General features: G+C 40.0%; 1 protein-coding gene across 1 annotated transcript; it reads right to left on the reverse strand.

Annotated features, from left to right (window-relative positions):
* Positions 1-566: 566 nt before the first annotated feature.
* Positions 567-16,182, reverse strand: LOC111919254 (uncharacterized). The gene is made up of 8 exons (XM_023914866.2): positions 14,733-16,182; positions 12,816-14,647; positions 2,585-3,691; positions 2,033-2,247; positions 1,825-1,908; positions 1,569-1,743; positions 1,120-1,274; positions 567-1,035 (listed from the first exon to the last, which is right to left on the reverse strand). Exons 1-8 carry the CDS (start codon positions 16,180-16,182, stop codon positions 567-569), a joined length of 5,487 nt encoding a protein of 1,828 aa, XP_023770634.2.
* Between the last annotated feature and the right edge of the window lie 547 nt (positions 16,183-16,729).

Genomic DNA, 16,729 nt, shown 5'->3' on the forward strand with positions numbered 1-16,729 from the left:
TGCCGTGAATTTCAAAGGTAGCATATGATAAGTAAACATTTGTTGTTTTTATTTTGAGTTTTATTTTGTGTGTAAGGATTTTGTAGTGAGGTGAGTATGATTTAATTTTTTTCTTACATGTTGATTATGTGGTAAGTTTTTATTTGTACAAGATGACTAAAAGGATTTTATTTCTGAGTTGATATTGCTTACTTTATGTTTTGTTTGTGAATGATTTACTGTGTGGTAGGAATGGCGTTTTTTTTTTAACGATATTACTTTCTTTTGGAATATTTAATAATACTTTTATACAAAAGGTTCATTACTTTGTGGAGTATGTGTTTACAATCCATATTGCAAAATGACGGTTACATGTTTGTAATCCTGATAGAGTACAGTTGTTAGAGGGGTAAGTGGTTTACATATAACCTACTGCCTTTTATATCGGATGGTACATAAGCAGAAATTTGGGATGACAACATAAGGTGAGGTTGGTGTTTACTCTGCTCTACGTCCTCGCTTCGGTTGTTTCTTCAGTACAGATTCAGCTGTATGGTAATAAAAACTGAGTTATAAATCGACATTTTTTATCCAAGTAAAGTGGATATGTAAGTACCAGCGGTGTCGTATGTCAATGTTCTTGCTGTGTGTGATGTTTGTGATGTTGTAGATGTCATTCCAAGTATAGGATTGATTTCAACATTTGCGGAACCTTGAAGGTCTGCTGGAGTGATTGGTGTTGCTGTCGTTGTAGTTGTTGAAACTTGTATTGGTGTGACCGATGCGACTGACTGATTAACCATGGTTACTTCATGTATGTCAACGATTATGAAACGAATGTTTTCAGTTGTAGAGCCTTTTAGCATTTGGATTGACATAGTCTTTGATGTGCCCTCGTGATCATTGATAAGTGTTGGTGGGAGCTTTTTATTGCTTTCATGATCATCAGTCATTAGTTTTTCTGGTGTAGCACCAATTAGTTTTTGAGCCGCGCCATCGGTCATGATTGTAGTTAGAGAACCCGTTGGGTCCGTCAGAGTTGTAATTAGTTTATACCTGTATGGGGTTATTGTGTGTTAATAAAACTTAGCATAAATAACTTTTGCTGGTATTACATTTCTGGGACATAGTGATATTTACAGGAATATGGGTGAGGCTGTTTTTCTGTGAGCACTGCAACTCCAATAATTGCTTTTCCTGAAAATCGGATCTTTGCAAGTTGTGCATAGTACTTGAAACCAACAGTCTTTGAATGTGATTGTTATCAGTGTAGCTTTTACATTGAATGTTTTATCCTGTATTTATAGATTCTTATATCATTGTAGTTTTGGTAATAGTATGTCAGAAGGTTGTTATAGAGGTAGATAACATACCACCAGTTCACTATGAATCTTGCTGTTTAGCTCATGCAGTGTTGTTAGTGCTCCAGATACTGTGGAAGTTGGGGGTGTAGGGCCAGTGAAGCTACAACCGGATTTGAGTTGTGAATGTATGATATTAATATATAATAATCTACCTTATCTTTGGTAAAGTATAACAGACCTATGGATTAGAAGTGTTGTCTCCTGGATGGGGGGATTGACATATACGTGTGTGGCAGGTGATGATCCGAACCTTAAAGTACCTGCTATGTGTATTGATGAAGGCTTTATATTTGTAATGGCAACAACTGTTGTCGCAAGAGGGGTTGCCAACTCTTCAGGTCTGAATTTCTCACGAACATCAATACACTCTTTCCATAAACTGATCACTATTTCATCACCACTGAATTTTATATACATAGTAAACATTAAAAAAAGTAAAAGTAATCATAAGAAAGACTGGGCTTTGTTAAATGTTGTCAACCTTTCGTCTGCAAGAATTAGAAGAACGAATTCTTCTCCATTACGCTTTGTGCAATTTCTCATTTTTTTAGCACGCCAATGAAATCTGTTAGTTCAAATAGAATGTGCTTAAAACTGGAAGTAATATTAATATTACATCTTTTATGTATATACCTGGATAATACGACGGGTTTTCACCTAAGTTGAGGAGATCTGTTTTCGAGGCAAACCGGAACCAGGTTGCAGGGATTGTGACAGTGTCAGGAAGAGGAACAATTATGGAAATCAGGCCAACATCCATATAGATTTCATTTTCTAGAACTTTCTGATACTCGTCTAAATAGGGACAGGTGTACTCTGATATTGTGTAGCAGTTAGAGATTTGGAAAATTGATTCTATGTACCCCTGATTTGTTCTTTGTCCCAGAATCTGTATAGCATCTCCCTAATGTATTGAAATACAGTTAACTGTTAATAACGGTCAGTAATCATAGTGTATTTTTTAATGAGGTTTGATTTGCTTACATATTTGTCCACACCGAGATACCATGTTTCATGCCGACGGTACTGTGGTTTCCATTTGCGCAGAATTCGCACCTGTAATGCTCCTCCTTCGCATGCATACTTCAGGTCAGATATGTTAGTCATGTCTCTGTTAATTCAAGCAATAAAGGATGGGTTAGTGATTATATATAATGATATTAATATAAAGAGGCACAATACAAGTAAAAGTGAATTTTCAGGGAAAGAGTACATAGGTAGATAGTAATGGAATTATCAACCTCATTACAGTTAACTTTGGATAAGAAATCTTTAAAAACGACATTTTTTGTTTGATTATGAGGTGTACATTCGTCATTGTTTATCAGGATTTTCAGGGATGTAGGTGATGTTGCTCTTGATAATGCAACATAAAGTTGACCATGTGTAAATACGGGCTGTGGCAAATAGATGCCAATCCTTTTTAGTGACTGCCCTTGGCTTTTGTTTATTGTCATGGCATAACAAATTTTAATTGGGAATTGTTTACGTTCAAAGTCAAATGGTAGATTAGCAGGCTTGTGAACGAATTTAATGCGAGGTATGTATACACGCTTCCCAGTGCACGTTCCTGTTATAATTGTTGCTTCAATTATGGTTGGAAGTAGTTGTGAAACAATTAACCGTGTGCCATTACACAAACCTTCCCTCTGGTTAATGTTTCTCAGCAACATAATAGGAGCTTTTATTTTCAGCTTGAGAGTGTGAGGTGGGATTCCAGCAAAGGTTAGCTGATTTAGATATTCAATGGGATATAAACCCTCTAACTCTGATGTATATTTGCCATTAGGTTGCATAGCGTCTGTACTTTTATAAACCCTTTCATCGGTCTTTACCATTTCCAGAATTATTGCGTTTAACTTGTTAGCAGTGTCATTTGTGGGACAAACAATAGCCCTTACAGATAGATAGGATGGTGAGGGATTGTCCAGCAGTCTATTTCCATAGACAAAGAGGATTAGTTTTTTCAAAGACTCACTATCTATTGGTATTAAAAGCGAAGGTGGTATTTCTACCCAGGTTGTAGTATGTGGATTGTCTGCATCTGGCACACCTAAAGTTCCATTCCCAATGTTAAGCAGCCAGTCAGCGAAAGCAGCTATGCATAGACCCTCACTTACATCAGTGCTAGTCTGTGTTAAGCGCATGTTGTGATGCAGTGTACAGACCTCAAAATATGACCACAGGTATGAATTTGGAAGGGTTAATGCAATAATCTCAGTTCGGGAACTTTTTGGGGAAACTGGAAGTGTTTGACGGAAGTCACCACCAAGTAAAACTAAAATGCCACCGAAAGGTCGTTTTTCACACTCCAACACATCTCTAAGTGTAACGCCTGTGTTTCCAGGCTTGCCATATTTAGCAATATAATAGTCTAGGTTAACCTTTGTAACCCGTTTTGAAATAATAAGAATGTATTGTTTGAGTATTATGTGTTTTGTGCTTAATTGCTTAATTATGTGGTCTGATTAATTAAGAATAAAAATAAGCGTCAAAATTTAAGTGTAAAATAAACTTAATATCTTTGGTTAATGTTGTAGTAGTCGAAACGAGGTTTCCGAATATATATAGAACGCCCAAATCTGACTTCGTATGAGGAAGTTATGATTTATCGAAGTTCCGGCTTAGCGGTATACAGCCTGAAATACTAGAATTGAGATCGAGCGGTTGTTAGCCGAAGCAATCTAAATGAGAATCGAAGATCTCGTTGTTGGTATCGAAGCGATAAAAAGTTAGGCGAGAACGGACGTCAAACGAAGAAGTTATGAATTTATAACGAAAGTTTCTGTCGCGGCCTATTAAAAATAATTAATAAAAATAAAGTCAAAATTAGCCGACGGAGTCTAAACGAAAGTCGTAGAGCATGGTCTCACCTTTCCGTGGATATAAAGAACGTCGAAAACGGAGTTCGTATGAAGAAGTTATGAATTTCCGAAGTTTATTAATCATTTTGTATTTAAATTTAAATCAAAATTCGGAAGCATTATCCGAAGGAGTCACCGATCTGATCCGAGGTACGCCCCGCGTACTCGAGTACGCCCCGCGTACTCCGAGGGATGTCGACACTCGCACTCGAGCACTTCGGATACGTAAGCAATGACGTTTTGGGCAGTACGCCCCGCGTAACGCAGTACGCCCCGCGTACTCCGAGGCTCCAGCCTCTATATAAAGGATCCGAAGGCAGCCTCATTTGTTGTTCAATTTCTTCTCTTCTCTCTAGTCTTTTGCATCGTTTTTCATGCCGAAGCTACCCCGAAGTCCCGGTATCATACTCTAGCCCCGAGGCAAGTCCCGAGATCCCGAAGATCCCGAGAAGCGCGGTTCCCGAGTCGAAGCTCTGCCCGCGAGAAGTTCGATTTTCGAGGAGATCTTCCAGATCTGCTGAGGAATACTACTTCTATAAGCCGTAGTGCTGTCGGATCGTCTTCTGATCAAGTGAGTGTGTAGTTATTTCTTCTAATACAATAATACGAAGTATTTTATATAAAAATACGTGCTATGTGTATATATTTGGTTGTGTTATGTGTGAATGAGTATTCACTCTCTTCTATCTTATAGATCTGCTTATTTCTTTATGAGATATGTGTTATGTGTATGTGCCTCGTCTGTTATGTGATATATGTGTTGAATCAAGCATGCTATACAGATTTTCTTTAAACTATGTATACAAATGTATATTTTTATCTACTAATATGTTGGTGTGTAATAAACAGATGAGAGGCCTCGATGTTGTTGTTGTTGTTGATCTAGTTATTCAGCGGAGTATGGATAACGACCACGGACTCTTTCTAGACAGTCCAGTGGAACGCTAGCAGGTTCATAACCTGTAGGTGTTGTGAACGATGTGTTCACCGGTGTACTCTATCCCCCTCATGGTTGCCTTTAGGATATCTATTGTTGAGGAAACCCCTTCGCAGTGATGTCCGTCCCGATGAAAATCCTAGATTAGGTCCCTTGAGATAGTTGTTTTAGGGACGTAAAGTGAGGATAACGGGAATGGGTAATCGGGATAGTGTTTGGTTGGTGAAATTAAATATAACTTATTTATTGTGGGTTGAAAACCCTATATGCTCACCAGGCTCCCAAGCCTGACCCACTCAGTTTTATTTGTATTACAGGAAGTGGCACAAGGGCGTAAGATGGATGGATCATCTTGTTGTTTTGTTTACAAGTCTGTATATGTATATATTTGTTGAATGACTTGTAATGTTTATCATTTATGCTTTGTGGTCTGTATCGGAACATGACATCCCGAGTTTTGATTATATAATGAAATGCATCTCTTGATGAAATGCTTTGATAAATATTATTTTATCATGTTTTTTTTTGGGAACAAATTCCGCAACTCTTTCAAATCAAAAGGATTTACTCTGAAAATATTTAAAAGCATAAATGAAAATCGGTCTTTTCTGGCCGAGATTTTGGGGATGTCACAGTTGGTATCAGAGCATTAGTTTAAGCGAACTAGGAATTTGAAGGATTTCTAGACTTAAACTTAGAATGCTAAATGGAATGATGAGATGTGTGTCTGTTGGATTTTAGACACGAGCACTAGTTTATTTTAGGAAAGTTGCCTAAAATGCTTTTATGTGCTAAATGTTATATGTTGCCATATATGATATTAATTGTTCGGATCTACGGTCTGTTGCCGACCGGATCTGGAAACCTTATGTGTGTAGGATTCTAAGCGTATGTCTACGTTATTAGAACTAGCATGTAAACGTTTCGGAGTGATAAGGATGATTTGAATATCTATCGTGAATGAGGATCTAATTTCACCTTATTCGGTGTGTAGATCAAAATGGTGAGAACAAGGAGTGGCGTTGGAAACGCGGATGAAAACAGGAATCAACCGCCAGTGATTGAGCAAATACATGTTGTAGCAGCAGCACCAGAACCAATAACAATGGCTGCGGTGCAAGCCATGATTCGGGCTATGCTAGCCGAACAAAGGGAGGAGATGCGACAAATGTTGCATAATAATAGGGATGAACCTATCATACCTATTGAGGAACCGGAATTGATTCCCGAGCAATCGGTGGAAGGGAACAATAGTCGCATGGTGAGTCAAGTTGGGACTCAAGAGGAACGAAGGAACGATCCAGAAAGGAGAAACAACAAGGATGGGCGTATGTACAAGAATTTCTTGGGCGCCAAACCGCCAAGTCTTTCTGGGAGCCCAAAGCCTGTTGAGATAATGGATTGGATCTCCGAAATGGAGATGGTATTTGAAAGTTGCGACTGTAGCAACAAACAGAAAACCGTCTTTGCGGTTAGACAACTGAAGACTGGGGTCTTGAGTTGGTGGAAGTTGTTGGCAGATACTATGCCATGAGGAGAAGCCCTGAAAATGTCATGGGAGGAGTTCTTGGAACAGCTGAGGGTGCAGTATTGTTCAGAGATAGATCTGATTGATCTGAACAATGAGTTCCAAAACTTGAAGAAAGGGAAGATGAGCATAGATGACTATGCTATTGCATTTACTGAGAAGATGAAGTTGTTTCCGTACCTAGTGCCGACGGAACTCTCCAAGATTGAGAGGTTTGCTAACGGACTGCCTGCTGACTTTGGTCCGACAGTCAAGATGGCAACCACTCTGAAAACGGCTGTTCGTGCAGCCAAGAATGTGGAGGCCCAGCAGAAGGAAAGGGGTCTGGAAAGAATAGACGTTGGAGAAAAGAGGAAGTTCGATGGAACTTCAGGGTCCAACAAGAAAAACAAGTTCTCGAAGTCTCGTTCGAGGGGAGGTGGAGGTGAATCGAAATGGTGCGACAAATGTAAGAAGAAGCATCATGGAAGATGTGAGGTGGCGAACACATGCTACAAGTGTGGGAAGCCAGGGCACTATGCCAATGAGTGTACCCTCACAAAGAAAGTTTGCTATGGTTGTGGTGAGGAGGGTCATATGTCGAGGGACTGCCCGAAGAAGAAGGAGGCAGCTAGACCCAACATTCCGCCAAAGCCAAAGGCGAGAGCATTCCAGATGACACTGGAAGCTGCTAAAGATGAAGCTGATGTCGCTTCAAGTACCTTTCTCGTTAACGAATTGCCTGCCCAAATTTTATTTGATTCTGGAGCCAACTACTCCTTTATATCGCATGAATTTAGTAGAAAGCTAGCTTTGCCTGTTGTTAGACTAGATAATGCTTTATTAGTCGAAGTTGCTAGTGGCAAGTTTGTACCTGTTAGCTATCGCATGAAAAACATCTTAATTGATCTAAATGGGAATAAGTTCCACGAGGAATTATTGCCTATCGAACTTAATGGTTTCGACATCGTATTGGGAATGGATTGGCTTAGCGCCAACGACGCCGAAATTTTATGCAAGAAGAAAATAGTCAAAGTAAACCCGCCTGGGAAAGATTCGTTTATGGTGTATGGAGATAAACGCAGAGTGAATTATGGAATCATTTCATTGATGAAAGCCAGAAAATGTTTGACCAAGGGGTGTACATCGTATTTAGCATTCGTGATTGATGCTAAGAAGGAAAAGAAGGTGATGCAGAATATTCCAGTTGTGTGTGATTATCCGGAAGTATTTCCCGAAGATCTTCCAGGATTACCGCCTGATCGACAAGTGGAATTCCGTATTGACTTGTTGCCAGGAACGACGCCAATTGCAAAAGCACCTTATCGATTAGCACCGACGGAGATGAAGGAACTAATGATGCAACTTCAGGAGTTATTGGACAACGGTTTCATTAGACCTAGTTCATCGCCCTGGGGAGCTCCGGTGTTATTTATAAAGAAGAAAGATGGAAGTATGAGAATGTGCATCGATTACAGAGAGCTGAACAAGGCAACAATAAAGAATAGATATCCGTTGCCGAGGATTGATGACCTGTTCGATCAATTGCAAGGTTCGAGTTATTTCTCGAAGATCGATCTTAGGTCAGGATATCATCAGCTGAAAGTAAGAGAGCAAGATATCGAGAAGACTGCATTCAGAACAAGATATGGACACTACGAGTTCTTGGTTATGTCGTTTGGACTAACCAATGCTCCAGCAACGTTCATGGATTTGATGAATAGGGTTTGTAACCCGTTCCTTGATAAATCCGTGATAGTGTTCATAGACGACATTCTGATTTACTCAAAAAGCCAGGAGGAGCATGGCAGACACTTGCGAGAAGTGTTGGAAGTTCTGAAGAAGGAGAAGCTGTATGCTAAGTTCTCCAAATGTGATTTTTGGATTCGTGAAGTCCAATTCTTGGGTCACGTGGTCAACTAAGAAGGGATAATGGTTGATCCAGCGAAGATCGAAGCTGTGACGAAGTGGGAACAACTGAAAAGTCCCACGGAGATTCGAAGCTTTTTAGGATTAGCCGGATATTACCGAAGGTTTATCCAAGGCTTTTCTTCGATCGCTAGTCCATTGTCAGCTTTGACCCACAAAGGAGCTACTTATGCTTGGGGTGAGAAGCATAAGGAAGCATTTGAGAAGCTAAAGGAGAAGCTATGCGAGGCACCGATACTTTCTCTACCCGATGGAGTTGAAGACTTCGCTGTCTATAGCGATGCGTCTGGGGTTGGATTGGGTTGTGTTTTGACCCAAAGAGAAAAGGTGATAGCATATGCGTCTCGACAGCTGAAAGAGCATGAAAAGAACTACCCGACTCATGATTTGGAGTTGGCAGCGGTAGTTTTCGCTCTGAAAATATGGAGGCATTACCTCTATGGCACGAAGTGCAAACTTTTCACTGATCATAAGAGTCTCCAATACCTCTTTAATCAGAAAGAATTGAATATGAGGCAACGACGCTGGCTAGAATTACTTAAAGACTATGACTGCGAGATACTTTACCACCCCGGTAAAGCTAATGTTGTTGCTGATGCTCTCAGTCGGAAAGTCAATCCCGAAAGGAAAAGGCCAAGAGCGTCGAGAATTGAAGTTGTCTCAACTATTTTGGAAAGTATAAAGAAAGCTCAGAGCGAAGCTTCTGAGAAGAATGACAGAAAGGAGGAACGTTTGGGCAAAACGTTGGTGTTCGGTGTAAACAGTCATGGACTGAAGGTGTTCCAAGATCGGATTTGGATACCTAAGACAGGAGGAGTCAGAGATCTTCTGATGGAAGAAGCTCACAAGACCATGTACTCGATTCATCCGGGTAGCACTAAAATGTATAGGGACCTGAAACCCTACTACTGGTGGCCGACGATGAAGCTTGATGTTGCAAAGTATGTGGCCGAGTGTGTGACTTGTGCGAGAGTCAAGACACACCATCAAAAACCGTACGGGAGTTTAGAACCTTTGCCTGTGCCTATGGGTAAGTGGGAAGACATTGCTATGGATTTTATCACTAAACTGCCCAGAACAAAGAATGGTCACGACATGATTTGGGTGGTCGTTGATCGATTCACTAAGAGTGCGCATTTCATAGCGGCCAGGGAGAAATGGTCTATGGAGAAGCTTGCGAATTCTTACGTGAAGGAAATTGTGAGGCTTCACGGTGTTCCGTTAACGATTGTGTCGGATCGTGATAGCCGTTTCACATCGAGGTTTTGGAAAAGTCTACAAGAGGAATTGGGTACCAAGTTGTGTTTAAGTACAGCTTACCATCCGCAGACTGATGGTCAGAGTGAAAGAACGATACAAACACTTGAAGATATGCTGAGAGCGTGTACCTTGGAATTCCTAGGTAATTGGGATGAACATTTACCTTTGGTAGAATTTTCCTATAATAATAGTTTTCACTCGAGCATAAAGATGGCACCTTATCAAGCATTGTATGGACAGAAGTGTCGTACGCCGTCTTGTTGGCTTGAGGCCGGGGAAAAGCAGTTTATGGGACCGGAGTTGGTTCATCAAACTGCTGAAAAGTTGAAAATAATTAGGGAAAGAATGTTAGCGGCTCAGGATCGTCAAAAGAGCTATGCTGACAAGAAGCGGAGACCGATAACTTTTGAGGTTGGGGATTCGGTTTTGCTTAAAGTCTCGCCGTGGAAGGGACTTATAAGATTTGGTAAAAGGGAAAAGTTGAGTCCAAGGTTTATTGGACCGTTTAAAGTTCTTCAGAGGATTGGGAACCAAGCTTACAAGCTCGAATTACCCGAAGAACTGAATGGAATTCACAACACTTTTCATGTGTGTTATTTGAGGAAGTTCACGGGAGAAGTTCCCGACATAATTCCAATTTCTGAATTGAGAATTGATGAGAACAAAAGGTTGATTGAAGAACCAGAGGCAATTGTTGACCGAAAGACTAAGAAATTGCGACGCAAGATGGTTGGGTTAGTGCTTGTCCGATGGAAACACACGAATGGGCCGAATCTCACCTGGGAGACGGAGAGTGACATGATGGGTCGCTATCCGCATTTGTTTGTTGATGTGTGATTCCGGGGACGGAATCATTCTAAGGTGGAGAGAATTGTAACGCCTGTGTTTCCGGGCTTGCCATATTTAGCAATATAATAGTCTAGGTTAACCTTTGTAACCCGTTTTGAAATAATAAGAATGTATTATTTGAGTATTATGTGTTTTGTGCTTAATTGATTATGTGGTCTGATTAATTAAGAATAAAAATAAGCGTCAAAATTTAAGTGTAAAATAAACTTAATATCTTTGGTTAATGTTGTAGTAGTCGAAACGAGGTTTCCGAATATATATAGAACGCCCAAATCTGACTTCGTATGAGGAAGTTATGATTTATCGAAGTTCCGGCTTAGCGGTATACAGCCTGAAATACTCGAATTGAGATCGAGCGGTTGTTAGCCGAAGCAATCTAAATGAGAATCGAAGATCTCGTTGTTGGTATCGAAGCGATAAAAAGTTAGGCGAGAACGGACGTCAAACGAAGAAGTTATGAATTTATAACGAAAGTTTCTGTCGCGGCCTATTAAAAATAATTAATAAAAATAAAGTCAAAATTAGCCGACGGAGTCTAAACGAAAGTCGTAGAGCATGGTCTCACCTTTCCGTGGATATAAAGAACGTCGAAAACGGAGTTCGTATGAAGAAGTTATGAATTTCCGAAGTTTATTAATCATTTTGTATTTAAATTTAAATCAAAATTCGGAAGCATTATCCGAAGGAGTCACCGATCTGATCCGAGGTACGCCCCGCGTACTCGAGTACGCCCCGCGTACTCCGAGGGATGTCGACACTCGCACTCGAGCACTTCGGATACGTAAGCAATGACGTTTTGGGCAGTACGCCCCGCGTAACGCAGTACGCCCCGCGTACTCCGAGGCTCCAGCCTCTATATAAAGGATCCGAAGGCAGCCTCATTTGTTGTTCAATTTCTTCTCTTCTCTCTAGTCTTTTGCATCGTTTTTCATGCCGAAGCTACCCCGAAGTCCCGGTATCATACTCTAGCCCCGAGGCAAGTCCCGAGATCCCGAAGATCCCGAGAAGCGCGGTTCCCGAGTCGAAGCTCTGCCCGCGAGAAGTTCGATTTTCGAGGAGATCTTCCAGATCTGCTGAGGAATACTACTTCTATAAGCCGTAGTGCTGTCGGATCGTCTTCTGATCAAGTGAGTGTGTAGTTATTTCTTCTAATACAATAATACGAAGTATTTTATATAAAAATACGTGCTATGTGTATATATTTGGTTGTGTTATGTGTGAATGAGTATTCACTCTCTTCTATCTTATAGATCTGCTTATTTCTTTATGAGATATGTGTTATGTGTATGTGCCTCGTCTGTTATGTGATATATGTGTTGAATCAAGCATGCTATACAGATTTTCTTTAAACTATGTATACAAATGTATATTTTTATCTACTAATATGTTGGTGTGTAATAAACAGATGAGAGGCCTCGATGTTGTTGTTGTTGTTGATCTAGTTATTCAGCGGAGTATGGATAACGACCACGGACTCTTTCTAGACAGTCCAGTGGAACGCTAGCAGGTTCATAACCTGTAGGTGTTGTGAACGATGTGTTCACCGGTGTACTCTATCCCCCTCATGGTTGCCTTTAGGATATCTATTGTTGAGGAAACCCCTTCGCAGTGATGTCCGTCCCGATGAAAATCCTAGATTAGGTCCCTTGAGATAGTTGTTTTAGGGACGTAAAGTGAGGATAACGGGAATGGGTAATCGGGATAGTGTTTGGTTGGTGAAATTAAATATAACTTATTTATTGTGGGTTGAAAACCCTATATGCTCACCAGGCTCCCAAGCCTGACCCACTCAGTTTTATTTGTATTACAGGAAGTGGCACAAGGGCGTAAGATGGATGGATCATCTTGTTGTTTTGTTTACAAGTCTGTATATGTATATATTTGTTGAATGACTTGTAATGTTTATCATTTATGCTTTATGGTCTGTATCGGAACATGACATCCCGAGTTTTGATTATATAATGAAATGCATCTCTTGATGAAATGCTTTGATAAATATTATTTTATCATGTTTTGTTTTGGGAACAAATTCCGCAACTCTTTCAAATCAAAAGGATTTACTCTGAAAATATTTAAAAGCATAAATGAAAATCGGTCTTTTCTGGCCGAGATTTTGGGGATGTCACACTAAGAGATCGATCGAGGTACTCAAAACATCGGCGGTCGCTCATCGGTGCCTCGTCCCATATAATGAGGGATGTCTGTTTGATCAAATCTCCAAGTAATGTCCTTTTCTTGATGTCACATGATTTTTTTTCAGCCAAATTGATTGGGATGTTAAACCGTGAGTGAGCAGTTCTTCCAGAAGGCAAAAGTAGAGATGCAATTCCCGAAGCAGCCACTACAAGAACGATTTTCCCAATAGACCTGAAGTATGCAAGTAATGTAGTCCATAAAAATGTCTTTCCAGTCCCGCCATGTCCGTACACAAAAAGCAACACCTGTTTTTTGTTTTCTTCGGATATGACAACGGTCTTATAAATACGCATCTGATCTTCATTTAATTGTAGAAACATTTGTGAGTGTTGGTGTTGCAAGGACTCCTTATCATAACTTGACTCTTCTAGCAAGAGACGATTTTGCAGGACTATAATAGTATCCAGATTTGGCACGGGTAAATGGAAGTCAGCTAACGATCTAGAAGGTGTAGAAGATCGGAGTGCATTTTCTAGTTCAAAAAGCAGTTGTTGCTGCACTATATCATCATTCATATGAAATCGTTTATCTGGGAACTCGGTTTTTAGTTTAAGCAAGTAATCATCTATCATCTTCCGCCATGCAACATCCCAAAGTGATTGTGGATTACTTACATCACAAAAAAGCAATAGATGACAGAAGAGGGAACGTAACTGTGAAGAAGTAGCCCATGATGAAGCTTCAATGAAGGCCGTCAGCCATTCCATGTCCTCACCTATTAACCCTAGTGCGTTACATGCACTTCGAAAAGTTGGATGAAGATGACCATGCACCGTACTAACATCTTCATAAGATGTGCATCCTTTTTGATGACAGAGTAACATCCGAAGATAGAATAACTCTCCCGAAGATGGATGGACAAACACAAGCCTACCTATACTTTTTGAAGATTCTAAAACTCTTTGTCCCCATTCCTTTGATCTAGCATCCCACACGTATCTATTTGGGTAGTCTATATACGTAAGATCTCGACCTTGTGGATCTCTTGGATTGCTGTCAAACCATCCAAGTAGTAGTGTTCTTGCAAAACCAGGATTGCGAAGGACATCTTCTATTCTACCAGCCTCTTTGAACATAACATGTTGCATATTTAGTAAGTGGACAGGCAATATCATGACAGGGGGATTCCGTCGATGGATGTCGAAATTAAAGATTCTCCATGCGGCCTCATGAGGACATATATAACGTGCATCTAGAAAGTTTTGGACTTCGTTCAAAACTCGAACCTCTGAATTTGGATCACCAGAGTCGGCCGCCTCACTCTTTTGAACAACAAATCTAACACGTTCAACCCCTTTTGAAATATATTTGAATAGATATTTGACCATCATATTCCAGCCACAATATTCGACGTTTATATGCGCATCGAACCGACTACACAACCGCTTGTTATATGGGACAACATATCCGTTATCGATAACAATACCATTTTGCATTGTATGACGTCTCACTGCATCCCTTTTGTAGTGTGCGTAACCTTCGTCATCAAAAGTTGTAGCGTCACGAAACGGTTTCGGAAAACGCTTGCTACATTTCCCATCCTTCATACAAGGAGCTTTATTATTTAACGGACCACACGGACCATGGATCATACACGTTGTCACTGTCCGATGCAACAATGCTTCTGAAATAGGATCTGGAAGTTCAGCACTTATAAAGCTGTCAATATCAGCAGGTTCTTGGATAGAATCTGATTTCGACACCCACAGAAGTGTGTGACAATGCGGTAATCCTCGCTTTTGGAACTCAATAGTGTACAAATCTGGAGAATAGAAAGATGAGAGAAAACTTTAGAAACCGTAAACAGAAGATATAAGTAGTAGGAAACAAAAACTAACGATACTTACGTGCTTGAACTTCGCCAAAAGTTTTATCTTCTTTTAGAAAGTTAATAAAGGCAACCACTTTCATCTCGAAAACCCTAGTTATGATGTCAGGTTTATTGTGAGCATCACGCTGACCATAACTTTCCATGTGTCGTCCTATCTCTGGCCACTTGACATTGCATGTAAATGTAATAAAGTATTGTGGATTCCCATACACTCTACAAATCGATAAGGCGTCTTGATAATGACTGTACATATATCGGGGACCACCAACAAATGATGCAGGTAAGAAAACACGTTTACCCACGAAACGGTTCTCTCTATCCCCTTTAGAGAGGGCATCATAAAGACCGGACAAAAATTCGGATCGTAAATGGTCCTGATTGTTTAAAACATAATCTAACCGACCAGCTTCAATACAAGTATAAGCGTCGACAAGGTACTGTTGGAAAAGCCGACCGGAATTGAGTATAAGAGAATACATACCTCGACGTGCATGGATTTGATAACTATAATACATGTTTACCGTGAGGTTCCTAACACTGTTCCCCGTCTCATTACGTAATTTCAAACGTGGAGACCAACCCTCCTCACCAAATGGGAAAAGCAAAGGATATTGTAGTGGCATATAACTTGGGTGAAGTTTACTTACTCGTTGAGGAATACTAGATTTCGAGTGAACAATGATGTCATACTTGCTACAATTACTGTCATCGCCAGTAACAATACAACCTAAACTACCAGCAGCTGGGCAACCATACCTACGATCAGGGACGTCACTGAACAAACGAACTGCATAGGAATCTAATTTCATAGCTTCATCCATTTCTTTAGCTGTTTTGAATGTCCTAACATATTCATTATGAACTGAAAGGGATTCCATTAGAATTTTTACAACAGCACCATCTAAACCTTTTTTAGTAGAGGTGTGAAAGGCTTTCAACCGATTAGAAACCTCATTAGCAGTATCGACAACATACAACTGCAAGAACCTTGGACCTTTAGACTCATCAGGACACAAAGACCCTATCCAATGACAAACCTGACCAGAAACCTTAAAAACATATGGACCATGACCTTTGTTAATATCCTCGTCAACAATAGACCCAAAAGACTTCATGGAAAACATACTATTATAACCTCTAATGTCATTCAAAAAATTAGCATCTGTATAAAGGTTATAAAGTTTAGGAGGAGGCATTCGCGGAAGAGGTAACACAACAGAAGCTCCTTTACAACAATGATTATACTTAGGACGATTAGTTTGATGACGATTTCCAAGCCTTTCAATATACCAAAACAAAGCTCCACAAAATTCACAAACACATATACAATCCCCACAGTCATAATACGTAGGAAGCGCAACAGAAGTAAAAAATCGAGATCGTCGACTCCTGCGCAAAAGAGGAGCAACAGAAGCAAAAGAGGGAGACCCACAGTCACTAAGCTTACGTTTTCGACAGTTATTCATAATCAGAAATCAAGGAAATTAAAAGCTGAAAAAATTTACCATAAGCAAGAAGAAAACAAAAATTAAAGACGCAGTCACAAAAGCCCTAATCGACAGATGATGAAGAAGCAACAGAAGAAAAATACCTAGAGCAGATAGATAACCGGAGAACAAAGAAAGCGGAGGCAAGAAAACCAAGGAGCATCCGGTAGACGACACGAAAAAACCACGTAGGCAAGAAAATTAAATCAAATCCACAAAATAATAACACGTGCGACGGAATTATATATTATATAGATATATATAAAAGGATATGGAGATAACAGAAGAAAAGTATACCCAAAACAAAAAAGTATCCAGAAAATACCAAAAAATCGAAAACTTACAATTGTGAAGGTCATGTGATAGAATTCGGGAAAACAAAAATTGTGGGAGGAAACATAGAGAAAAGGCAGCGACGTGTGGCCAAAATCGGAAAAGCAAAAAGTGACTGTACATAAGCGTCCGCTCAATTTATTATATATATAATTCCTTAGAAGCAGGAATTGTATTCACAGTGATATTCTAT

This window comes from Lactuca sativa, chromosome 9 (assembly GCF_002870075.4).
Source record: "Lactuca sativa cultivar Salinas chromosome 9, Lsat_Salinas_v11, whole genome shotgun sequence".
In the NCBI taxonomy this organism is placed as follows: Eukaryota; Viridiplantae; Streptophyta; class Magnoliopsida; order Asterales; family Asteraceae; genus Lactuca; species Lactuca sativa.

Coding starts and splice junctions, on each gene's coding strand:
- LOC111919254 (XM_023914866.2), bottom strand. CDS start 16,182: ATGAATAACTGTCGAAAACGTAAGCTTAGTGACTGTGGGTCTCCCTCT. Junction 2,248..2,584: donor CCAAAGTTAACTGTAATGAG/GTTGATAATTCC, acceptor TCAATACATTAG/GGAGATGCTATACAGATTCT. Junction 1,909..2,032: donor ATCCCTGCAACCTGGTTCCG/GTTTGCCTCGAA, acceptor TTGAACTAACAG/ATTTCATTGGCGTGCTAAAA.